This window comes from Pleurodeles waltl, chromosome 9, assembly GCF_031143425.1.
Source record: "Pleurodeles waltl isolate 20211129_DDA chromosome 9, aPleWal1.hap1.20221129, whole genome shotgun sequence".
NCBI classification, from domain to species: Eukaryota; Metazoa; Chordata; class Amphibia; order Caudata; family Salamandridae; genus Pleurodeles; species Pleurodeles waltl.
In genome coordinates this window covers 231,221,194-231,247,634 of record NC_090448.1, presented here as the reverse complement: position 1 = coordinate 231,247,634, position 26,441 = coordinate 231,221,194, and the positions used below count along the sequence as shown (strand labels likewise).

Sequence of the window (26,441 nt, the reverse complement as noted above, 5' to 3'; positions counted from 1 at the left end):
CAGAACTCACTCCCAAGGGCCCAAGAACTGGATTTGGCACCACTTGGCAAGTCAGGACTCTCAGCAAGAGAGCCCAGGTGCTGGCAGGTGAGTTCTTTGGTGTCCCTGAGACTTCTTACTAGGAGGCAAGCTCAGTCCAAGCCCTTGGAGAACCTTTGGAAGCAGGATGTAGAAAGCAAAAATCAGTCCTTTCAGTTCCAGGACAGAGGCTGCAAGCAGCAGGCCAGAACAGCTAGGCAACAGTCGGAGTGGCAGTCCCTCCTACAGCATCAAGCATTGAAGTAGGCAAACTTCGAAGAAAAGTCTTTGTAGAGCACAAGACCCTGCCTTTCCATGTCCATGCCCCAAAAACACTCCAGGGGGTTGGAGACTGCTTTGTGCGAGGACTGGAACAGCCCTATTCAGGTGCAAGTGCCAGCTCCTCCACCACTCTAGCTCAGGGAGACCCATCAGCCTGGTGATGGACCATCAGGATATGCAGGGCACAACTTAGCTCCCTTTGTGCGACTGTCTAGAGCAAATCCCCAAAAAGTCCAACTGTCATCCTGACCCAGACGTATTCAGCAGACAGGCAGAGGCACAGAATGGTCAAGCAAGAAAATGCCCACTTCCTAAAAACTGCATTTTCAAACTTACAATTCAAAAAACAACTTTACAAAAAGATGTATTTTTAAATTGTGAGTTCAGAGACCCAAAACTCCAATCTCTATCTGCTCCCAATGGGAAAGGACACTTAAAAGATATTTCAAGGCAATCCCCATGTTACCCTATATGAGTGATAGTCCTTGCATTAATGAAAAACAATTTTTGCGGTATTTCACTATCAGGACATGTAAAACACACCTGTACATGTCCTTCCTTTTAAATACCCTGCACCCTGCAAACCGGGCTGACCTGGGCCTACTTAAGGAGTTAATTACATTTAGTAAAAGGGAAGGTTTGGGCCCAGCAAGTGTGTGCACTTGCGAAGTTGAAATGGCAGTTTAAAACTGCACTTACAGACCCTGCAATTGCAGGCCTGAACCAAGTTTAATGTGAGTAGGCACAATCAGTGCTACAGGCCGCTAGTAATATTTGACTTGCAGGCCACGGGCACACATATTGCACTTTACTAGGGTCTTACTAGTAAATCAAATAGGCCAATCATGGATGAACCAATCACCAAAACAATTTAAACAAGGAGCACCTGCACTTAAACACTGTTCAGCAGTGGTAAAGTGCCCAGCGTCCTAAAACCATCAACAATGAAATGCAGCACACAGTCAAAAACAGAAGGTCAGAGGCAAAAGGTTTGGGGATAACCCTGCAGAAATGTCCATTTCCAAAAATGAAGGGGATCTTGAGTACCAAAGGTAGGGTTCCTTTTGTTAGGGGTTTGTTGAGGATATTTCGTGTCACTGCAGACTCCAATGTGTTTAGTATGATGTATATGCAGGGTCTAATCCAGATGGCCTGCACATAATGAGCAGCTCTTTCTATTTGATTTCTGAAAGTTGCTTGAAGGAAGTTAGAAACTGTGGCTCGTGTGTAGGAAACTGCCCCTTTTGGCATGGTTCCCCCCCACACTTTTTGCCTGATGTTGATGCTAACTTGACTGAGTGTGTGCTGGGATTCTCCAGGCCCCAGAACCAGTGTTCTTTCCCTAAACTGTACCATTGTTTCAACAATTGGCCCACCCCTGGCACACAGCTAAGTCCCTTTTAAAAGGTACCAGTGGTACCAAGGGCTCTGAAGCCAGGAAGGGTTCCTAAGAGCTGCAGCATGTATTATGCCACCCTAAGGGACCCCCTCACAAACACATGCACACTGCCATGCAGCTTGTGTGTGCTGGTGGGGAGGAAAATGTAAAGTCGACATGGCATCCCTCTCTGGGTGCCATGCCTACCAACCACTGTGGCATAGGTTAGTCACCCCTCTAGCAGGCCTTACAGGAAAAAGGCAGGGTGCACTACATCACAGGTGTGGGCACAACTGCAGGAGCACTATGCCTCTATGGTGTCAAAGTCCATTCTTAGACATTGTAAGTGCAGTGCGGCCATAATAAGTACATGGGCTGGGAGTTTGTGATTACGAACTCCACAGCTCCATGATGGTTTCAATGAAGACTGGGAAGTTTGGTATCAAATTTCTCAGCACAATAAACCCACACTGATGCCAGTGTTGGATTTATTATAAAATGCACACATAGGGCATCTTAGAGATGCCCCCTGTATTTCACCCAACCATTTAGTGTAAGGCTGACCTGTCTATGCCAGCCTGCCACTAACAGACAAGTTTCGGACCCCGTGGGGTGAGACCCTTTGTGCTTTCTGGGGTCAGGAACAAAGCCTGCTCTAGGTGGAGGTGCTTCACACCACCTCCATGCAGGAACTGCAACACTTGGCGGTCAGCTTTGAATGCTCAGGCATCCTGTTACAGTGCCCCAGGGCACTCTAGCTAGTGGAGATGCCCACCCCCCAGACCAATCCCCACTTTTGGCGGGGAATCCAACTGACAGTCCAGCAACATCCTGCGGGCACCTCTCCTACTTGTCCAGCCTTTGGCTTTCCACAGCCATCTCCCTGGACCCAGCCTGCAGCATCTTTGTGACCCCTGGGGTTCCCCCATTGAAAAGCATTGGACGCCTGACACTGTGTTTGCACCCTGCACCCAGCCATCCCTATGCTGCTGAGGGTGTGTGTTTGGTGCTGACCTGTGACCCCTTCGATATTCATCTAAACCCCGAGGTCTGTACCCTGAAGTCGCAGGTACTTACCTTCAATTTGTTTCTTTCCAAAAGCCCCTAGTCTCTATAGAATCCCATTCAAAACCAGACATCCTTGACCTCTGCACCCAACCTGTCCTGTGTTGCTGGTGGTGCACCTTTGAGGTCAACTTGAACCCTGACTTGTGGACATCCTAACCCCCGAAGACTAGGATTTTAAGTTGAGTGTTTAACTGTAAACTGTGTTAACACTTTTCCTCCCAGAGGACTGCATTGGTTCCTATGAGAAATTGCACTGTCTACTTTTGAAATCGAAAACTGTTACTTACTTGTAAACTGTTTTATCTGCAAAACCTAAACAAAGTGCATTTGATGTATACGCTTGATACAAACTTATAACTGTACTTACCTGCACAATATATTTTTTTGCTATATAAAAAGTTTGGCCTGGAGTTGGTCATTGAGTGTGTGCTTCATTTCTTGATGGTGTGTGAACAACAAATGCTTTGCACTACCCTCTGATAAGCCTAACTGCTCGACCGCAATACCACAAAAGAGATCATTAGTATTATCTACTTTAGCCTCTCTTAAGCCTTTGGGGATCCACCGCACTCTGTGCACACTATAGGCCTTATTACAACTCTGGCAGTCAAAGACCGCCAGGGCTGTTTTGGCGATTGTACCGCCAACAGGCTGGCGGTACAATCTGGCGTATTACAACCGTAGCGGTTTTCCGCCATGGTTGTCCCGGCGGTTTTAATCCACCAGGGCAGCGCTGCTTGCCGTGCTGCCCAGGGGATTACGACTCCCCTTCACGCCAGCCTGTCCATGGCGGTAGAGACCGCCATGGAAAGGCTGGCGGGAAGGGGAGTCGCGGGGCCCCTGCACTGCCCATGCACTTGGCATGGGCAGTGCAGGGGTCCCCAGGCAGAGCCCCACCCTGCTTTTCACTGTCTGCACAGCAGACAGTGAAAAGCGCGACGGGAGCAGCTGCACCCGTCGCACGGCCGCAAGACTGCCGGCTCCATTAGGAGCCGGCTCCCATGTTACAGCCGACATCCCCGCTCTGTTTCCGCCCGCCGGCCCAGCGGGGATGTCGTAATGCAGCCGGCGGGATTGCGGCTGCATTGGCGGCCGCTCGGCGGCCCAACCTTGGCGGGCGGAGGTTGTAATGAGGCCCTATATCTAATTTTGCTATGGCATATACAGAGCCAGCTTCCTACACCATGGTAAACTTTTGTTCCTTTATCCATGTTTTTGATGGCTAGACTTTGACCATTTTCCTCCACCTGGTTAATTTCATGACAAGGTCATTAGTGATTGTAGCTCTTTCGATGGTTGTTTTGTATTAGCTATCTAGACAGAGTAATGAAGTACTTTTTGTTCTTTATGAAAATGTTGCATATGTTGTTGTGTTGGAACCATATGCTATGGGTTTAGCTATTTGATGTTCTCCATTGGTGTTGTATGATATCTTGCTCAATTTGTGGATTCCTTATCTTTTCATTTCTCCAAGAGGTCAACTTTCTGTACTTAACACACCTCTATTTTGCAATATTAGTCCATTGAACCTGTTGAATACTTTGGTGGGACAGCTGTAGAATTGATGTACGACTGGTGTTTGATTGTAGTGAAAAGTCTTTATGCTGGAGAAGCCAAATGCTGAAAAGTTGAGTGTCTTACAATATTTCTATGTAGACTTGGTTATTTCCTTTCATGTCATAGTTGTTATTTTTGGGAGCTTGACATCGAAGGAGATGATGTATCAGTCAGACCATATTATTGAGAAATTTACAACTATTGTGACAAGATCTACTCCTGTGAAAATTACATCCAAGGTGTGTATAGCTGCATATTCTGGGCCCACCACAAGCTGTGAGAGTTTGAGGGACTGTAGATGGTATAGGTGACCTTGGCCTGTTTGGAACACATATTAAAATCATGTAGGAAGCCGAGGTTGCTGCGGATTATTGTACCATCTGAGTTGACATCAGTTGAAAAAGTTCATATTGTAAGAACAAGAAGGAGAATGTAGATCATAGTAAAGTATTTGAAACAACAAGTTGTTAAAGAGTTTCTAAAACTGACTACAGGCCACCTTCGGTCTTCTTGGGTCTCAATTACATTTCCATATATGGAATCAAGGCAGTTCCGTGGGGCATCATCACTTAGCCAGGTTTCGGTGATGACCATGAGGTCAGGAGTTGTGTCCCTGATCAAGTCATACATGTTTATGAATTACTTAATCATAGATCGGTTATTGATGGCTAGACTGTTCAGCTGTTGGGAATTGCAGGAGTGTAGTTGATTAATTGCACAGGGTAGCATAGAGGAGGATGGGGAATGTGAGAAGGAGGTGGGAAAGAACATAAAGTAGAGGTAAAAGCTGCGTCTTCATCCTCAAGGAAGTTGAGGAGAATCTTAATAGGTTTAGGCTAGACAGGAGTACAAGTGAGGAGATAAAGGTTATTGATATGAGATAGGTTAGTTAGGCGACGTGTGATGAAGAATATCCACATCGAGGAGACAGGATGGTAAGAAAACAGGAGGTTTGGAAAGTAGGGTTGGTTGAAGTGAGGGTAGCATGTGAACAAGCTCTCTTACAGTAACTACCTATAACCAATCTCACATATATGGCTGGTACATAATCGAATCCAAACCCATGCTAACCAAAAGAGGCCCCTATTTGACCTTGAAATTGCCCAAAAAGCGAAATACTAGGGGTGAGTGAATTTGTGAAGATTTCCACACTGCACCTTTGTGAATTTTTGTTTTTTACTTTGTAATGCCTGCGAACTTTACAAAGTTGAATAAAAACAAATAACAGGCGACGCCTGCTAATTCTAGATTTGAGGGTGGTGAGGTTTCTAGCAAAGTGTGATAGTTGCGAACATTGACCAAATCCCGGTGCGAGGTTAAAAAAGCTTTGTAACTCGCTATTTAACGTTCCACATTGATGGGTTGTCTTAGCACAGTAAACATACATTTGCTCTTGCAAATAGCAAGAAATACATTTTGCACCCAGCTGTTTGATTTAGGTCGTTTTTCAGCATAAGGTGATATATGCCCCCCTCGCATTGATCAGGACATTGATTGTAAGTGATAAAATGTAGTTAGTCAGCTTTGCAGGTTTTCTTCCTTAAAAAATTCTTCCTTTGATGCTTCCATTGCATGTAAGCCTAGGGTGATCTTCTCCCTAACCGGTTCTATCTGCTCATGTTTTCTGTGCTCAACAAAGTACTTTATTAAGTAGCATTTATCATGATTGAATGTGAGAAATTGCTTTTTTGATTTCTTACGCGTCAAAGCCCCGTAATATTTGTCATGCCGGAAGTTAAACACTATTGAAATTCAAATAAGTACCGACGTATTTAATTTATAAAGTGTGACTCTCTCTACCGAGAAACAGAGCTCTTATAGCAGAAGTTGGTACAGGGAGTGGTGGTGGCGGAGGAAGCCCATTTTCTAATCCAAAAAATGCTGGCCTGCAAAATTATTTGGAGTTGTTCTGGCTCCATATTTGGTCAAAGCTCTGGAGGTCGACAACTGGGTGGGGTTGGGTAAATATTCTGGTTAACACTGAAACTTATTTGACAAACAGCAGTATGTAAAAAGTGACAGAACACATGCACTCGAAAAAGACCTGCAACTGCTGACTAGAGGAAGCTTTTTAAACACCGGTAAACTTTAAAAAATAAACCTAAATCAAACAACCAGCCTTCTAAAACATGAACATTTTTTTCCCTTTTTCGAGAATGACAGTTTTATCAATCAGTGACTGCCAAAGAATTTAGGTGAAAAAAAATAGAATACATTCTAAATGTATTAGAATTATAATAGAGTTCACGGATATTTTTATGGGACGTTGAGTACCGTACTGCATAATTACAAAAGAGCGCAAACCTCTAAATGCCATTTTAAGGCAGAGATCAGCAACTGGAAAAAAAACAGAGGCCTTTTTAGCCATGATTTGATCACTCCTTTTGTGCTTCATATAGCATTAATGCCCGCTGCCATGACCGTACCTGTTGTTGAATGCCCGGAACCTGAGGTATAGGCCTGAGCTGCAGATGAGGTTCTGTAACGAGAATGAGGGACTTTAACAATTGGTATAGCCCGAGGCAAAAGATCTAGAATACTTTAAGAGCATTACACTAAATGAAGGTAGAATGTTCTAAATTAAAACGGGAGAAACAAAAAGACTACATATAAATGTGGAAGGAGAAGCCATCACTGCCCCACTGTCACCCCATTGTCTTCAGTGGCGGGCCCAACATTCCAATGTTCTAAGGCCCATATTTATACTTTTTTAGCGGTGCATTTGCGTCGTTTTTTGACGCAAAAGCAGCGCAAACTTACAAAATACAACTGTATTTTGTAAGTTTGCGCTGCGTTTGCGTCAATAAATGACGCAAATGTGGCACTAAAAAAGTATAAATAAGGGCCTAAGGGGGTCATTCTGACCCTGGCGGCCAGTGACCGCCAGGGTCACCGACCACGGGAGCACCGCCAACAGGCTGGCGGTGCTCCCGAGGGCATTCTGACCGCGGCGGTTCAGCCGCGGTCAGAAAGGGTAAACCGGCGGTCTCCCGCCGGTTTACCGCTGCCCCATTGAATCCTCCATGGCGGCGGAGCACGCTCCGCCGCCATGGGGATTCAGACACCCCCTACCGCCATCCTGTTCATGGCGGGAATCCCGCCATGAACAGGATGGCAGTAGGGGGTGCCGCGGGGCCCCTGGGGGCCCCTGCAGTGCCCATGCCAATGGCATGGGCACTGCAGGGGCCCCCGTAAGAGGGCCCCGCAAAGTATTTCAGTGTCTGCTTTGCAGACACTGAAATACGCAACGGGTGCAACTGCACCCGTCACACCTTCCCACTCCGCCGGCTCCATTCGGAGCCGGCATCCTAGTGGGAAGGTTGATTTGCCCTGGGCTGGCGGGCGGCCTTTTGGCGGCCGCCCGCCAGCCCAGGGCAAATCTCAGAATCACCGCAGCGGTCTTTCGACCACGGTGCGGTGTTCTGACGGGGTTACTTTGGCGGGCGGCCTCCGCCGCCCGCCAAAGTAAGAATCACCCCCTAAGTGTCTTTCTTTATCGAGACTCTAGATATACACGTCATCAATGGTATGCTATAATTGGGCTCTGTCCAAAACTAGAAGTCTTGCTTTTGTAGCAGTCTTTTTTAATTAAAAAAAACAAACAACACAGTAACTATTTTGGAGAGCTCTGCTCTGGCGTCTTTGAACACTAGCCCTAGAACAATAAATGTCTTCAGGGTTCTCCCATGAGGATACAGTGATGCAGTGTAATCCATTTTCTAAGCACCTGTTTGCGTGTCCTTCAGCTTGAAGACAGTGCGTTCCCGTCAAAAGGATTTCATTGTACTCACACCACATAGTGTACAAGGATCTGACTGCCACCTTATTCGTTTTTGTTTCTACAGACATTGATGAATGTCAAACTGGCGTACATCGCTGTGGAGAGGGACAGGTTTGTCACAATCTTCCAGGAACATACCACTGTGACTGCAAGAGGGGTTATCAAGCGGATGCGTTCAGCAGGACATGCATTGGTACGTAAGACAGGGAGGTGAGTTGGATGATTGGTGGGAGATCTCTGATTGATGACCTGGTAACTCAAAGGCAGGATTTAGCAGCAACATTATTTCATGTCTATGAGTTTTTCCCTTCCCAGCTGCTAAATGAGGAAGCACTTGTAAAGCATGTTTTTTCATGACCAATCATATTTGCAATCCCTTCCATATTCCTCTCTGTCACAATTGAACTGATTCCACATATTTTGATCCATTGGCGCTCTCTAATTTAGTACATCAATTCCCTTCAGAAAGTTTGCCTTGCTTTACCCAGGTGGGCTCAATTCATCTTCCTGAAGGTCACAGGGGTATTCTATGTGGCAACGCATGACAAGCCAAATATCTGTTATTAAGTTATATCAGCACTGTATGCCAATTAAGGTAAACGCTCAGAAGATATGAAATCCTTGGCTCTGCGGTTTTGCACTGTACACATCAATCTATGACACCTTCAGAATATCCTACCATCTCTCTCTCTGTTGCAATCCATTCTTTTCACAGTGAATGCATTTTGCTTGTTTTGCTGACAGATATAAATGAATGTTGGAATTACCCAGGACAGCTCTGTCAACACACCTGTGAGAATACCCCAGGGTCCTACCGCTGCTCATGTTCTTCAGGGTTCCGGTTAGCCTTCGACGGGAAACATTGTGAAGGTACTGTTCTTTATTCACTTGCTTTAGCATTAGCTTGTCGTTGATACAGATCCAATGTTGAGGAAGTGTTTAGCATACCTACTCAGTGCAAGGGTAGAGGGTCTTACACTCCAGAGGCTTTCCGTCATAAGGGAATATTATTCAACCATGTTGGGTGTGCATTATGGCTAATATAAGGTCTGGTGATACTTTTGGCTCAGTTTTTAGTGTGTAGGTGTTCTGTTCACTTCTCCAAAAGAAACAGGACAAGTGACACTAATTGGCTCCCTTGGGTCTCTTTTGCAAGTGTTAAGTCATTATTCAGTGAAGGGATTTTAGAGACACTTCACCCCTTTAGAGCTGATACTTAAAGAACTGTGCATAATCAAAATTTATTCACATATGCTTCGATGTTTTTTATATACTTTTTGCCGGTGGTGCCTCTGTTTGGCTTATTTCAACAAAGGCCAGTATACATATCATGTTAATTGCCTAGGGATCTCTCTCACCTGGGGTGCACCGGTAAAGAAATTGAAGATCCCATATGTGTGTGTAGGTAAACTGTTATTTATTGAAGTAGTTGTATTAAACCAGGTCATTATATTAAGTGATAAAGTTATTTCGACCCTGTGTGTTTCGTGTGGGCGGTCCTTCATCAGAAGAGATTTTCCATCCTTTTATTTTAAAGAATGAGATTTGCTTGCCTTTGTCAACATTCCTTTCATCTTCCTGTTGACTCACAACTGAGTCAAATCAATGAGTGGAAATTGAGTAAAGGTGTGCCCTGACTATGTCCAGGACTTACAGGGAGGATGTTGGGCCACCGTGCTCCCAATCTAGACCTCCTGAGTACTTCATTTGACTATTATTAATTAATTTAACATTAGGCTTCTAAGTAATGAGCAGTACGCTAACGTTGAATTAGAGCACATGTGTTTTTCAAAAGGTTGTAAATTGGGGCGAAGGCGAAGATCTTCTGGTAAGTCTTTCCACAGAGCAACCACTGTAGGAAATCTTCTCCCCCAGCCTTGGAATAATATATTTGATTTACCCTGTGATCTTAATTCTCTTTCCAGTTGGCGCGGGAGACATTTATTCTTTCTTTAAAATGCACACTACTTTATGCACAAATGTCAGACACTTAAACTAAGCACTTTCTTCCATAAGCAGCTAAACATACCTTCCTAAACAAGAGATACACGCGAGCTGGAAAATGTCACTCTAACTACCCTGGCTTCATGTTCTGTTTGTGTCTGTTAAAACATACTGTTTTCAATGGAAAAACCCCACTACAATTCACTAAAATGCACGAGTTACCTTACTTAACTATATCTCGTCCCCTAAGTTAACTATAACTTGTGACCTTGCCATGCACTGCTACTATCCCCACATACTGCATCACTTGTGACATGTTCTATGATATCATTGATAATATCACTGCAACATTTGCAATGACATAAATGATGACAAAACTGCAGGGCAGGGGCACGAGTTACAGTTACCTTAGGACACAAGTTATGTAATGTCTCTTCGTGTAACACTACAGCATAACAGTTTGATTAACACCAGAACCAAGCCTGTAGCAAGAAGCAGGAAAATATGAGAAATATATGAGTAGTATTCTTATTAATGTGACTCATTCCATCAGAAACTAAATATAAAATAAAATGCAGTAATTAAATACAGTAAAGTAATTGCCACTGCTGGAAATTAGTGCTCTATTCATATCAAACGTATTTTAATAAGTAGCCATGTTGTCTGCCTATAGTAATAGTGTAAGGAAATGCCTCCTTAGCATGGTTACCCCCTGACTTTTTGCCTTTGCTGATGCTAAGTTTTGATTTGAAAGTGTTCTGAGGCCTGCTAACCAGGCCCCAGCACCAGTGTTCTTTCCCTAACCTGTACTTTTGTTTCCACAATTGGCACACCCTGGCATCCAGGTAAGTCCTTTGTAACTGGTACCCCTGGTACCAAGGGCCCTGATGCCAGGGAAGGTCTCTAAGGGATGCAGCATGACTTATGCCACCCTGGGGACCCCTCACTCAGCACAGACACACTGCTTGCCAGCTTGTGTGTGCTAGTGAGGACAAAACGACTAAGTCGACATGGCACTCCCCTCAGGGTGCCATGCCAACCTCACACTGCCTATGAAGTATAGATAAGTCACCCCTCTAGCAGACCTTACAGCCCTAAGGCAGGGTGCACTATACCATAGGTGAGGGCACAAGTGCATGAGCACTGTGCCCCTACAGTGTCTAAGCAAAACCTTCGACATTGTAAGTGCAGGGTAGCCATAAGAGTATATGGTCTGGGAGTCTGTCATGCACGAACTCCACAGCACCATAATGGCTACACTGAAAACTGTGAAGTTTGGTATCAAACTTCTCAGCACAATAAATACACACTGATGCCAGTGTACATTTTATTGTAACATACACCCCAGAGGGCACCTTAGAGGTGCCCCCTGAAACCTTAACCGACTATCCGTGTAGGCTGACTAGTTCTAGCAGCCTGTCACACACCAGACATGTTGCTGGCCACATGGGGAGAGTGCCTTTGTCACTCTGTGGCTAGTAACAAAGCCTGTACTGGGTGGAGGTGCTTCACACCTCCCCCTGCAGGAACTGTAACACTTGGCGGTGAGCCTCAAAGGCTCACCCCTTTGTTACAGCACCACAGGGCACTCCAGCTAGTGGAGTTGCCCGCCCCCTCCGGCCACAGCCCCACTTTTGGCGGCAAGGCCGGAAGAGATAATGAGAAAAACAAGGAGGAGTCACTGGCCAGTCAGGACAGCCCCTAAGGCATCCTGAGCTGAGGTGACTCTGACTTTTAGAAATCCTCCATCTTGCAGATGGAGGATTCCCCCAATAGGGATAGGAAGGTGCCCCCCTCCCCTCGGGAGGAGGCACAAAGAGGGTGTAGCCACCCTCAGGGCTAGTAGCCATTGGCTACTAACCCCCCAGACCTAAACACGCCCTTAAATTTAGTATTTAAGGGCTCCCCAGAACTTAGGAACGCAGATTCCTGCAACCTAAGAAGAAGAGGACTGCTAAGCTGAAAAAACCCTGCAGAGAAGACAGAGACACCAACTGCTTTGGCCCCAGCTCTACCGGCCTGTCTCCCCACTTCTAAAGACACTGCTCCAGCGACGCTTTCCACAGGGACCAGCGACCTCTGAATCCTCGGAGGACTGCCCTTCATCTAGAAGGACCAAGAACTCCAGAGGACAGCAGCCCTGTTCACCCAAGACTGCGACTTGCAACAAAGAAGCAACTTTGGAACAACTTGCGTTTCCCGCCGGAAGCGTGAGACTTGACACTCTGCACCCGACGCCCCCGGCTCGACTTGTGGAGAACAATCACTTCAGGGAGGACTCCCCGGCAACTGCGAGACCGTGAGTAGCCAGAGTTGCCCCCCCTGAGCCCCCACAGCGACGCCTGCAGAGGGAATCCCGAGGCTCCCGTGACCGCGACTGCCTGCATCTAAGATCCGACGCCTGGTAAAGACTCTGCACCGCAGCCCCCAGGGCCTGAAGGATCCGACCTCCAGTGCAGGAGCGACCCCCAGGTGGCCCTCTCCCTTGCCCAGGTGGTGGCTACCCCAAGGAGCCCCCTCCCCCTTGCCTGCCTGCACCGCTGAAGAGACCCCTTGGTCTCCCATTGATTTCTATTACAAACCCGACACGTGTTTGCACACTGCACCCGGCCGCCCCCGTGCTGCTTGAGGGTGTACTTTCTATGTGGACTTGTGTCCCCCCGGTGCCCTACAAAACCCCCCTGGTCTGCCCTCCGAAGACTTGGGTACTTACCTGCTGGCAGACTGGAACCGGGGCACCCCCTTCTCCATTGAAGCCTATGTGTTTTGGGCACCACTTTGACCTCTGCACCTGACCGGCCCTGAGCTGCTGGTGTGGTAACTTTGGGGTTGCTCTGAACCCCCAACTGTGGGCTACCTTGGACCCAAACTTGAACCCCGTAGGTGGTTTACTTACCTGCAAAAACTAACAAACTCTTACTCCCCCCAGGAACTGTTGAAAATTGCACTGTCTAGTTTTAAAATAGCTATATATGATTTATATGAAAACTGTATATGCTATTTTGATAATTTAAAGTTCCCAAAGTACCTACCTGCAATACCTTTCATTTGAAGTATTACATGTAAATCTTGAACCTGTGGTTCTTAAAATAAACTAAGAAAATATATTTTTCTGTACAAAAACCTATTGGCCTGGAATTGTCTTTGAGTTTGTGTCCCTCATTTATTGCTTGTGTATGTACAACAAATGCTTAACACTACTCCTTTGATAAGCCTACTGCTCGACCACACTACCACAAAATAGAGCATTAGTATTATCTCTTTTTGCCACTATCTTACCTCTAAGGGGAACCCTTGGACTCTGTGCATACTATTCCTTACTTTGAAATAGTGCATACAGAGCCAACTTCCTACATTGGTGGATCAGCGGTGGGGTACAAGACTTTGCATTTGCTGAACTACTCAGCCAATACCTGATCACACGACTAAATTCCAAAAATGGTCATTAGAAACAGATTTTTGCAATTTGAGCTATTTTTCTAAATTTTTAAAAGTCCTGCTAGGGCCTTGTGTTAGTCCCTGTTAGCATTTTATTTTAGAGTTTAAAAGTTTTGTGAAAGTTTGAATTAAGTTCTAGAGATAGTTTTAGATTCTTAAAAAGTATTCCAACTTTTAGAAACATAGGAGGTCATTCCAAGTTTGACCCCGTCAAATTACCGCTCCGTGGTCAGAAGACCGCGGGGGCCATTCCGACTTTCCCGCTGGGCTGGCGGGCGACCGCCAAGGGAGCGCCCGCCGGCCCAGCGGGAAAGGCCCTGCAACACAGAAGCCGGCTCCGAATGGAGCCGGCAGTGTTGCAGGGGTGCGACGGGTGCAGTTGCACCCGTCGCGATTTTCACTGTCTGCTATGCAGACAGTGAAAATCATGCTGGGGCCCTGTTAGGGGGCCCCTGCACTGCCCATGCCAGTGGCATGGGCAGTGCAGGGGCCCCCAGGGGCCCCAGGACACCCGTTGCCACCATCCTGTTCCTGGCGGGAAAAACCGCCAGGAACAGGCTGGCGGGAAGGGGGTCGGAATCCCCATGGCGGCGCTGCTTGCAACGCCGCCATGGAGGATTCTCCCAGCTGGGGGAAATCCGGCGGGAAACCGCTGGACCCGGCTGGGCGACCGGGGCTTTACAGCCACGGTCGGAATCCCAAAGGAAGCACCGCCAGCCTGTTGGCGGTGCTTCCGTGGCCATCCACCCTGGCGGTCGATGACCGCCAGGGTTGGAATGACCCCCATAATGTCTAATGCAGAAGAGAGAGTGATGGAACTCGACCTCACACCTTACCTCCATCTTAGAATGAGGGAGCTAAGGTCTCTCTGCAAATTAAAAAATATTAAAGCTAGCATAAACCCTTCCAAAATACAGCTCCAGGAGCTGTTGGCAGAGCTTGCCAAAGCCAACCCCTCTGAGGATGACCTCCCAGAGGAGGAAGCTAGTGATTTGGAGGAGAATTCCCCCCCTCCAGTCCTAGTTAGGGAGAACAGGGCCCCTCAAGCCCTGTCTCCAACTGTGTTAGTCAGAGATGCTGCTTCCCTCACAGGAGGGTCCAGCACCTCTGTAATCACTGAGGATAGCCTCAGTGAAGATGACCTCCTGCTAGCCAGGATGGCCAAAAGATTGGCTTTAGAGAGACAGCTCCTAGCCATAGAAAGGGAAAGACAAGAGATGGATTTTGGTCCCATCCATGGTGGCAGCAACATAAATAGGGTCAGAGATTCTCCTGACATGTTGAAAATCCCAAAAGGGATTGTAACTAAATATGAAGATGTTGATGACATCACCAAATGGTTCACAGCTTTTGAGAGGGCTTGTGCAACCAGAAAAGTAAACAGATCTCACTGGGGTGCTCTCCTTTGGGAAATGTTCACTGGAAAGTGTAGGGATAGACTCCTCACACTCGCTGGAAAAAATGCAGAATCCTATGACCTCATGAAGGCTACCCTGATTGAGGGCTTTGGATTCTCCACTGAGGATTATAGAATTAGGTTCAGGGGGGCTCAAAAATCCTCGAGCCAGACCTGGGTTGATTTTGTGGACTACTCAGTGAAAACACTGGATGGTTGGATTCAAGGCAGTGGTGTAAATGATTATGATGGGCTGTACAATTTATTTGTGAAAGAACACCTGTTAAGTAATTGTTCAAATGATAAACTGCATCAGCATCTGGTAGACCTAGGACCAATTTCTCCCCAAGAATTGGGAAAGAAGGCGGACCATTGGGTCAAGACTGGGGTGACCAAGACTTCCACAGGGGGTGACCAAAAGAAAGGGGTCACAAAGCCTCCCCAGGGGAAGAGTGTTGAGACATCCAAAGGGAAAAATAGTAAAGAGTCTTCTTCAGGCCCCCAAAAACCTGCTCAGGAGGGTGGGCCCAGAGCCTCTTCACAGTCCAATTTTGGGTACAAGGGTAAAAACTTTGATCCCAAAAAGGCCTGATGTCGTAGCTGTAATCAGCCAGGACACCAAACTGGAGACAAGGCCTGTCCCAAGAAAAGTACCACTTCTAACTCCACTCCAGCTAACACTGGAATGGCTAGTCTCCAAGTGGGATCAACACTGTGCCCAGAGCAAATCAGGGGTCACACTGAAGCTACATTAGTCTCTGAGGGTGGGGTGGATTTAGCCACACTGGCTGCATGGCCCCCTAACATGCAAAAATACAGGCAGCAGCTCTTAATTAATGGGACAAGTGTAGAAGGCCTGAGGGATACAGGTGCCAGTGTCTCCATGGTGACAGAGAAACTGGTTTCCCCTGGTCAATACCTGGCTGGACAAACTTATCCAGTCACCAACGCTGACAATCAGACTAAAGTACATCCCATGGCTATGGTAACTTTAGAGTGGGGAGGGGTCAATGGCCTGAAACAGGTGGTGGTCTCCTCAAATATCCCTGTAGACTGTTTGCTTGGAAATGACCTGGAGTCCTCAACATGGGCTTAGGTAGAACTGAAAACCCATGCAGCCATGCTGGGTATCCCTGAACTGGTGTGTGTCAAGACAAGGGCACAGTGCAAGGCTCAGGGTGAAAAAGTGGTGCTGGAGCCTGGAAAAAGGGCCCAACCTACCAAGAGAAAAGGAAAGACAACTGGGGAACCAGTTGCAACACAACAGGAAAAAGAGAACCTCTCTTTCCAGGAAGAAGTTCTGCCCTCTGAGGGAACTGAGCCTATGGAGTTAGGACCTTATCAGGTTGAGCTCCTAGGCCCAGGGGGACCCTCGAGGGAGCAGTTGTGTAAGGGGCAAGAAACCTGTCCCTCTCTTGAAGGCCTTAGGCAGCAAGCTGCTGAAGAGTCCAATGGAAAGAAATCTCCTTTACACTGAGGCAAGAGATCCCAAACCTGGTGCCACTAGGAGAGTGGTAGTGCCTCAGGAGTTTAGGGAGTTCATCCTGACCTTAGCCCATGATATTCCTCTTGCTGGGCATTTGGGACAGACCAAGACGTGGGAGAGACTAGTCAACCACTTCTATTGCCCCAACATGTCCTGGAAGGTCAAGGAGTTTTGTGTCTCCTGTGCCACCTGTCAAGCCAGTGGTAAGACAGGTGGACACCCAAAGGCCCCCCTCATTCCACTTCCAGTGGTGGGGGTCCCCTTTGAAAGAGTGGGTGTGGACATAGTGGGTCCACTTGAACCTCCCACAGCCTCAGGGAACCTATACATACTAGTAGTAGTGGATCATGCTACTAGATACCCTGAAGCAATTCCCCTTAGGTCGACTACTGCCCCTGCAGTAGCCAAGGCCCTCATTGGTATTTTTACCAGAGAGGGTTTTCCTAAGGAGGTGGTGTCTGACAGAGGTACCAACTTTATGTCAGCATACCTGAAACATGTGGAATGAGTGTGGGGTGACTTACAAATTCACCACACCATACCATCCACAAACCAATGGTCTTGTTGAGAGATTCAACAAAACCTTGAAAGGCATGATCATGGGGCTCCCTGAAAAACTCAAAAGGATATGGGATGTCCTCTTGCCATGTCTGCTTTTCGCTTACAGAGAGGTGCCTCAGAAGGGAGTAGGGTTTTCCCCCTTTCAACTTTGTTTGGCCACCCTGTAAGGGGACCACTAGCTCTTGTGAAAGAAGGCTGGGAGAGACCTCTTCATGAGCCTAAGCAAGATATAGTGGACTATGTACTTGGCCTACGTTCAAGGATGGCAGAGTACATGGAAAATGTAAGCAAAAACCTTGAGGCCAGCCAACAGCTCCAGAAGTTTTGGTATGACCAAAAGGCTGCAATGGTTGTATTTCAACCAGGGCAGAAAGTCTGGGTTTTGGAGCCTGTGGCTCCCAGGGCACTTCAGGACAGATGGAGTGGCCCTTACCCAGGGCTAGAAAAGAAGAGTCAGGTCACCTACCTGGTGGACCTAGGCACAAGCAGGAGCCCCAAGAGGGTGATCCATGTAAACCGCCTAAAACTCTTCCATGATAGGGCTGATGTAAATCTGTTGATGGTAACAGATGAGGACCAGGAAGCTGAGAGTAAACCTCTCCCTGATCTCCTCTCCACAGACCCTAAAGATGGTTCAGTAGATGGAGTGATCTATTCAGACACCCTCTCTGGCCAACAGCAATCTGACTGCAGGAAGGTCCTGCAACAGTTTGCTGAGCTCTTTTCCCTAACCCCTGGTCAGACACACCTGTGCACCCATGATGTGGACACAGGAGACAGCATGCCTGTCAAAAACAAAATATTCAGACAGTCTGATCAAGTTAAGGAAAACATCAAAGTGGAAGTCCACAAGATGCTGGAATTGGGAGTCATTGAGCACTCTGACAGCCCCTGGGCTAGCCCAGTGGTCTTAGTCCCCAAACCTCACACCAAAGATGGAAAGAGAGAGATGAGGTTTTGTGTGGACTACAGAGGACTTAATTCTGTCACCAAGACAGATGCCCATCCCATTCCAAGGGCTGATGAACTGATTGACAAATTGGGTGCTGCCAATTTCTTAAGTACCTTTGACTTAACAGCAGGGTACTGGCAAATCAAAATGGCACCAGGAGCAAAAGAAAAGACAGCATTCTCCACACCTGATGGGCATTATCAGTTTACTGTTATGCCCTTTGGTTTAAAGAATGCCCCTGCCACCTTCTAAAGGTTGGTGAATCAAGTCCTTGCTGGCTTGGAGTCCTTTAGCGCAGCTTATCTTGACAATATTGCTGTCTTTAGCTCCAGCTGGCAGGATCACCTGGTCCACCTGAAGAAGGTTTTGAAGGCTCTGCAATCAGCAGGCCTCTCTATCAAGGCATCCAAATGCCAGATAGGGCAGGGAACTGTGGTTTACTTGGGTCACCTTGTAGGTGGAGGCAAAGTTCAGCCACTCCAGCCCATGATCCAGACTATTCTGGACTGGGCAGCTCCAAAACCCCAGACTCAAGTCAGGGCATTCCTTGGCTTGACTGGGTATTACAGGAGATCTGTGAAGGGATATGGATCCATAGTGACAGCCCTCACAGAACTTACCTCCAAGAAAATGCCCAAGAAAGTAAACTGGACTGTAGAATGCCAACAGGCCTTTGACACCCTGAAACAAGCAATGTGCACAGCACCAGTTCTTAAAGCTCCAGATTACTCCAAGCAGTTCATTGTGCAGACATATGCCTCTGAACATGGGATAGGGGCAGTTTTGTCCCAAACAAATGAAGATGACCTTGACCAGCCTGTTGCTTTCATTAGCAGGAGGTTACTCCCCAGAGAGCAGCGTTGGAGTGCCATTGAGAGGGAGGCCTTTGCTGTGGTTTGGTCCCTGAAGAAGCTGAGACCATACCTCTTTGGTATTCACTTTGTAGTTCAAACTGACCACAGACCTCTCAGATGGCTGATGCAAATGAAAGGGGAAAATCCAAAACTGTTGAGGTGGTCCATCACCCTACAGGGAATGGACTTTATAGTGGAACACAGACCTGGGACTGCCCATGCCAATGCAGATGGCCTTTCCAGGTTCTTCCACTTAGAAAATGAAGACTCTCTTGGGAAAGGTTAGTCTCATCCTCTTTCGTTTGGGGGGGGGGGTTGTGTAAGAAAAAGCCTCCTTGGCATGGTTACCCCCTGACTTTTTGCCTTTTTTGCACTTTTGATTTGAAAGTGTGCTGAGGCCTGCTAACCAGGCCCCAGCACCAGTGTTCTTTCCCTAACCTGTACTTTTGTTTCCACAATTGGCACACCCTGGCATCCAGGTAGGTCCCTTGTAACTGGTACCCCTGGTACCAAGGGCCCTGATGCCAGGGAAGGTCTCTAAGGGATGCAGCATGTCTTATGCCACCCTTGGGACCCCTCACTCAGCACAGACACACTGCTTGCCAACTTGTGTGTGCTAGTGAGGACAAAACGACTAAGTCGACATGGCACTCCCCTCACGGTGCCATGCCAACCTCACACTGCCTATGAAGTATAGATAAGTCACCCCTCTAGCAGGCCTTACAGCCCTAAGGCAGGGTGCACTATAGCATTGGTGAGGGCACAAGTGCATGAGCACTGTGCCCCTACAGTGTCTAAGCAAAACCTTAGACATTGTAAGTGCAGGGTAGCCATAAGAGTATATGGTCTGGGAGTCTGTCATGCACGAACTCCACAGCACCATAATGGCTATCAAACGTCTCAGCACAATAAATGCACACTGATGCCAGTGTACATTTTATTGTAACATACACCCCAGAGGGCACCTTAGAGGTGCCCCCTGAAACCTTAACCGACTATCCGTGTAGGCTGACTAGTTCTAGCAGCCTGCCACACACCAGACATGTTGCTGGCCACATGGGGAGAGTGCCTTTGTCACTCTGTGGCTAGTAACAAAGCCTGTACTGGGTGGAGGTGCTTCACACCTCCCCCTGCAGGAACTGTAACACCTGGCGGTGAGCCTCAAAGGCTCACTCTCTTTGTTACAGCACCCCAGGGCACTCCAGCTAGTGGAGTTGCCCGCCCCCTCCGGCCACGGCCCCACTTTTGGCGGCAAGGCCAGAGGAGATAATGAGAAAAAGAAGGAGGAGTCACTGGCCAGTCAGGACAGCCCCTAAGGCATCCTGAGCTGAGGTGACTCTGACTTTTAGAAATCCTCCATCTTGCAGATGGAGGATTCCCCCAATAGGGATAGGAAGGTGCCCCTCCCCTCGGGAGGAGGCACAAAGATGGTGTACCCACCCTCAGGGCCAGTAGCCGTTGGCTACTAACCCCCCAGTCCTAAACATGCCCTTAAATTTAGTATTTAAGGGCTCCCCAGAACCTAGGAACGCAGATTCCTGCAACCTAAGAAGAAGAGGACTGCTAAGCTGAAAAAACCCTGCAGAGAAGATGGAGACACCAACTGCTTTGGCCCCAGCTCTACCGGCCTGTCTCCCCACTTCTAAAGACACTGCTCCAGCGATGCTTTCCACAGGGACCAGAGACCTCTGAATCCTCAGATGACTGCCCTGCATCTAGAAGGACCAAGAACTCCTGAGGATAGCGGCCCTGTTCACCCAAGACTGCGACTTGCAACAAAGAAGCAACTTTGGAACAACTTGCGTTTCCCACCGGAAGCGTGAGACTTGACACTCTGCACCCGACGCCCCCGGCTCGACTTGTGGAGAACAATCACTTCAGGGAGGACTCCCCGGCGACTGCGAGACCGTGAGTAGCCAGAGTTGCCCCCCCTGAACCCCACAGCGACGCCTGCAGAGGGAATCCCGAGGCTACCCCTGACCGCGACTGCCTGCTTCTAAGATCCGATGCCTGGTAAAGACTCTGCACCCGCAGCCCCCAGGGCCTGAAGGATGCGACCTCCAGTGCAGGAGGGACCCCCAGGTGGCCCTTTCCCTTGCCCAGGTGGTGGCTACCCCGAGGAGCCCCCCCCCCCCTTGCCTGCCTGCACCGCTGAAGAGACCCCTTGGTCTCCCATTGATTTCTATTACAAACCAGACGCGTGTTTGCACACTGCACCCGGCCACCCCGTGCTGCTGAGGGTGTACTTTCTATGTGGACTTGTGTCCCCCCCGGTGCCCTACAAAACCCCCCTGGTCTGCCCTCCGAAGACGCGGGTACTTACCTGCTGGCAGACTGGAACCGGGGCACCCCCTTCTCCATTGAAGCCTATGCGTTTTGGGCACCACTTTGACCTCTGCACCTGACCGGCCCTGAGCTGCTGGTGTGGTAACTTTGGGGTTGCTCTGAACCCCCAACAGTGGGCTACCTTGGACCCAAACTTGAACCCCGTAGGTGGTTTACTTACCTGCAAAAACTAACAAACTCTTACTCCCCCCAGGAACTGTTGAAAATTGCACTGCGTCTAGTTTTAAAATAGCTATATATGATTTATATGAAAACTGTATATGCTGTTTTGATAATTCAAAGTTCCTAAAGTACCTACCTGCAATACCTTTCATTTGAAGTATTACATGTAAATCTTGAACCTGTGGTTCTTAAAATAAACTAAGAAAATATATTTTTCTGTACAAAAACCTATTGGCCTGGAATTGTCTTTGAGTGTGTGTCCCTCATTTATTGCTTGTGTATGTACAACAAATGCTTAACACTACTCCTTTGATAAGCCTACTGCTCGACCACACTACCACAAAATAGAGCATTAGTATTATCTCTTTTTGCCACTATCTTACCACTAAGGGGAACCCTTGGACTCTGTGCATACTATTCCTTACTTTGAAATAGTGCATACAGAGCCAACTTCCTACAAAAAGTTAATCTAATCATGCTCCTAGTGGTTATTTGGGAATTGTAACATATAACTACCTCAGCTAGCAGGAGGGTCGATATAGTGGTTGGGAGAATATTTGACCCCCCTCAAAAAGTAGCAGAGACAAAGGAATGCATGCAGTTAGAATATATTTAAAATAAGTGATCCCAGGGCAGTGACTCCAGGCCATTTTGTTGTATGTGACCATAGTAATGAGTTCCAAGGGACAACTATCATGCCCTGGTGAGATTGGTCAGGAGTAGCTTCGAGGGACGGGGTGTTTGGGCCGTGGGGATGGGGGTGTTTGGGCCGTGACACCCTCCAAATGCTTTCTTGGCTTAATAGTTAGGTCTGGGGGCCCTGCGTTGTATTTGCTATGTCGGTGTCAGTTTTTCCTGTGGTTCTCATTTAGCTAAGAGCTTTTAACTTGTTATTGTTTTGGGAGCAGAAACGTTAATGTATAAAATGACTGGTTTATCAAAAAAGAATAAGCATTGACAGAAGTAGGCCAATGTCAAATTTCCAGGCATAATACTGGCAATCAAACAACCAAAGGGTGGTGAGGACAATGCTTCTACACAGTCTAACCAGTCGCAATCGCTTGGGTAGCATTACAACCCCTCATTTTTCACCCACTGTGCCACTATAGAAAGAGGCCCACCTAATGCAAATCAGCACTGACCCTGTTCCTCATGTGAACACTCCATCCCAAACCATGGCCATCTCACCCCTCTACCCTGCAGACTGCTGCTTTTCTAGTTATTAAATTTGTGATTCACACCCCAAACTACAATGACTAAGCTATGCTCCTTCCCATGCAATACAGGTTGTTTCCCATCATGAATGTTATGTCCTCTGAAAAAGACTCTCATGGTGCTGCAGAAGAGGTTTTGTGTCCATAGTGCCTTTGCCCAAGGCAGCAGTTTTCATAATGTGACCCTTAAATCTTTTAAGGCTATAGATCTCAGAAATGAATTTCCTGATCACAGTTGTGCATAGAGCTTCAGCATTCAATTTGAAGCAGCATTCACGAAAGGAGCTATTTCCATCCTTGCTGTGATAGTGTTGTGTCCAAATACCAGGGTGAAATATTATTATAGACATGGATTAACCAAGCAAAAAAGTTGATGTACATGTCAGAAGCAACACTGGTGGTTTTTAATTATTTAACTTTTAATTTTAGCAACCAATTAGACAACATGAAAATGAAAGAAAACAGCATGACTTGTAGTAAAAAGCTTTTATAATGAGAAAATGTGTTTATTTCACTACACCAATGTTCACCTATTACCACAAAGTGTACCTACTTACTGTCACAGAGAAGGACCATAAAATAACCAAAACAAATAAAAAAATGTAATTTTAAATATGTCTTTTCGTAAAACAAATGTGTATTATTAATCAGATTTCAAAATTTTTGCTTTTCTTATTTCAGATGTGAATGAATGTGAGAACAATCCATGCAGTCAGGAGTGTGCTAATGTCTACGGCTCCTATCAGTGTTATTGCAGACAAGGCTACCAGCTTGCAGAAGATGGCCATTCTTGCAAGGGTAAAGAGTCCTTCTTACTTTCTGTAGTTTGCACATCTTGCTATTCTTTGCCCCTTCAGTAACAAGATGGAGGCTGTTGAGGGTCAACGACTTGGACAAGGGTTCAATGTTTACATGTCTTTGGGGGAACCAGGAGTTTGTGATGTCAGTTAAAAACATCACACTTGAGGCACTGATTTGGACTGCAGACGAAAGACTTTAACCAGCCTAGGGTCATACTGTCTTTGAAAATCAGTATAGCAAAATCCTCTATTCAACATTGTCAAAGATCATACAGATGTCAATTTGAACTGGTCGGTACAATCTACTTTCATTGTTTTTTTCAAGGACGTTAGTCCTGACTTTTAGGAGGGCTTGCCTGCATTCCACCAATTTGGGTAAGACATACTGTAGTGTGTCGAGGATAATATCATTTTATTTGGAGGAACTGTTGTGTCAGCTTCTCAGGATATGCTTGGTGGTGACATCAGGAATCCGTGAGAGTTAATAGACAGGGATTCATTTCAGTTTAGGATTTTTAAGATCTGTTTTTGATTGTGTTTATTTGAGAAGTTTGCCATTTTGTTGTATTTTGGTGCTGACTTTTGGTGACTTTGTCAATGAATAACATTGACAGTTTACCATAGAATAGTTGCTTTTTACTTGCAGTTGGGCCATTGGAAGGAATGTTTTATTAATGGTAGATGGTTCTGAGGACTTGTGAGAGGTTAGTCTCATTAGTGGTGATACAATGAGGGATAGAATGGAGTTGTATATTAAGAATTTCCATGGCATGTAGCATGGTTAGCAAGAATGTTTGGTGAGTCCGATGTGTGACTTTTAGATGACAACAAGGTCACTTGCTTCATTGGCTGATCTGGTGTTCTGTGACTGTTTGCGACATTGTGTCCTACAGTGGACCCTCACTTGCCATGCACGAGATCTTGTAACTGCTTATCAAGTGTTGTATGGCATTTCAAATGAAAGATGCATTCCTTTTCCATGGGATGTATTTAGTGAGGGAGATTAGAAAGAGGTTAAAGACTCTTCAGCAAAGCCCTCAGGCGGGGGCTTATGTTATGACACTGCTGTACCTGTTGAACATAGGTCCCCAGAGTAATTCCAAGGGATAGTTGGCTGGCCTCCTGACTTGAGCCTCAGAGACAGAAGGGTCCAACAACCTTGACACAACACCTGTACTCTGTTACTGTGAGTCTACCCTGCGAAGTGGTGCCACCCCAGTCTGGGGCCCATGGCAATTGGCTAAAGGTGTTCTTACAGCCTCTCTGGATGCTAGAGAATTGATGCATCTTGTCTGCTGTGCAGCGCAACCCTGAGCAGAACCAATGTACTGCAACCGATGCGTGGATTTTTCCCGTCGCAAAGATGTGAACCTTCACAACGCCCCACAAACCAGGATTTTAGGTACTTTGTTCAGTGGGCCTAACTGGGTCCTTGTAGTCAAACCGCACTCCATCACGGTCAGCCCGAACTTGTGACTTTGTCACAGTCGGCCACAACCAGATATTCATAGTTGGCACTTTCTACTTTTTGGCACTATTTTTACTGATGTTTTTAAAATTACAAATCTCTGGTTTTACTGATTCGATTTTTATCATTTTGTCATGTTGTTCTACTTATTAAAAATAACTCTATTGTTCTAACTCTGTGTGAGATCCTTTCTGTTTGATGTAGTCACTTTTTTACTGTTTGAATTGTTGCAAAAATACTTTACACTTTGCCTCCAAGTTGAGCCCGACTGCTCTGTGCCATGCTATTAAAGGGGATAGCACAGGTTAATTTAGGGTTGGTTTGTGTCTCAGCCTGACAAGTATTGTGGTTGCTGCTTGACCAGGGCTCATACCCCAGTCAACCAACAACCCAATTTATCACAGGATTGTTGTTTAACAGTGCCATAAAGGGAACACAAAACAGCGAGGGCAGTTGTTCTGCTTGTGTTTATGTACTCGCCCTTCGGACTGAAGAGCAAGATCACACAAGGCACCTTGGTCAAACAAGCTGCCAGCATTTTTCAGACAAGCATGCACGGGTTTTGACTAAGCGTGATACATTTTCTTAAACATTCAGGGGCACATTTAGGAGAGCCTTGCATCACATTTGCACCACGCAAAGTGATACATGCATTACGCAAGCCTCCGAGTCAGATTTATGAAGCCATGCAAACCCACATTGCGTAGCTTTGAGTGGCCTCATAAATCTTGAGTCAGGCAACACAGTGCAAATCTCTGCGTCACCTTACTCTGAGCAAGTGTGCATCCCATGAGTGTTGGGGCGGGTGTTTCCATGCAACTCCCATGGGTTTTGACATGTTCCCAGATTTACAAGGACTTGTAAACCTGGGAATGCATCAAAATCTCACGCCTCCCCAGAGCATGCGTAACAAGGAGAAATATCTTTATTTCTCCTTGTTTTTCCTCTTTCTATGTGTGCTGTATTCTGCACACATAAGAAGAGGAAAATACCTCTAAGGATTGTTTCTGTGCAGGAAGGTGCCTCTTCCTGCACTTAAACAATCCTGCCAAGAACACTGCTAGGCTGCTGAAACGGTCCGAGCACGGGGGTAAGAACAGGAATGTACCATTTTGGATAAATACGGTGCATTCCTGCCCTTTCACTTTGATGTAGGGCACCGGAGCAGGGTGACTTGCTGCGCCGCCCTACAACAAATCCCCGTAAATGAGGGTCTCAGTATTTAAATGCGCAGTAGTCCCCCAAAGTCCTTATATTCTTAACCATCCACATTTAATATAACCTCTTGGTGTTATTTTGCTTATTTGTGTACGTTTTGTGCTTACATTTCATATTAAACTTTCACAAACTATGTTCAGCAGGCATATCATCGCTCTGCTGCATTGGCTGAGAGGATTGTAAATGTTCTATTTCATATTGCAGATATGGATGAATGTGTGCAAAGTAGTGGCACTCTGTGTACTTTCCGCTGCGTGAACGTACCAGGAAGTTACCAGTGTGCTTGTCCCGATCAAGGCTATACAATGGCAGCCAATGGAAGAAGTTGCAGAGGTAAGAAAAAAAAACCAGTCGATTGCAATGTGTTTACATTGATGGGGCAGATGGGATTACTAGACTGTGGAGAGAGGCATCACAATCTTGATGTGAGCTGTAGCTGAGGACAGAAAAAAACAAATAATCTGACCCAAAAAAGTGATCTTGTTCCTGGGAGTGTACGTGAAAAATATGAATGCACC

General features: G+C 46.7%; 1 protein-coding gene across 5 annotated transcripts in view; it reads left to right on the top strand.

Annotated features, from left to right (window-relative positions):
- Window positions 1-26,441, top strand: part of FBLN2 (fibulin 2) — a 737,488-nt gene that overhangs the window by 671,733 nt on the left and 39,314 nt on the right. For all 5 annotated transcript variants that reach the window (XM_069206615.1, XM_069206613.1, XM_069206614.1 and 2 more), the window contains 4 exons: window positions 8,149-8,277; window positions 8,829-8,954; window positions 23,119-23,235; window positions 26,128-26,256. In XM_069206615.1, the coding sequence (XP_069062716.1) occupies window positions 8,149-8,277; window positions 8,829-8,954; window positions 23,119-23,235; window positions 26,128-26,256 (501 nt within the window). The remainder of the gene's footprint in view (window positions 1-8,148; window positions 8,278-8,828; window positions 8,955-23,118; window positions 23,236-26,127; window positions 26,257-26,441) is intronic.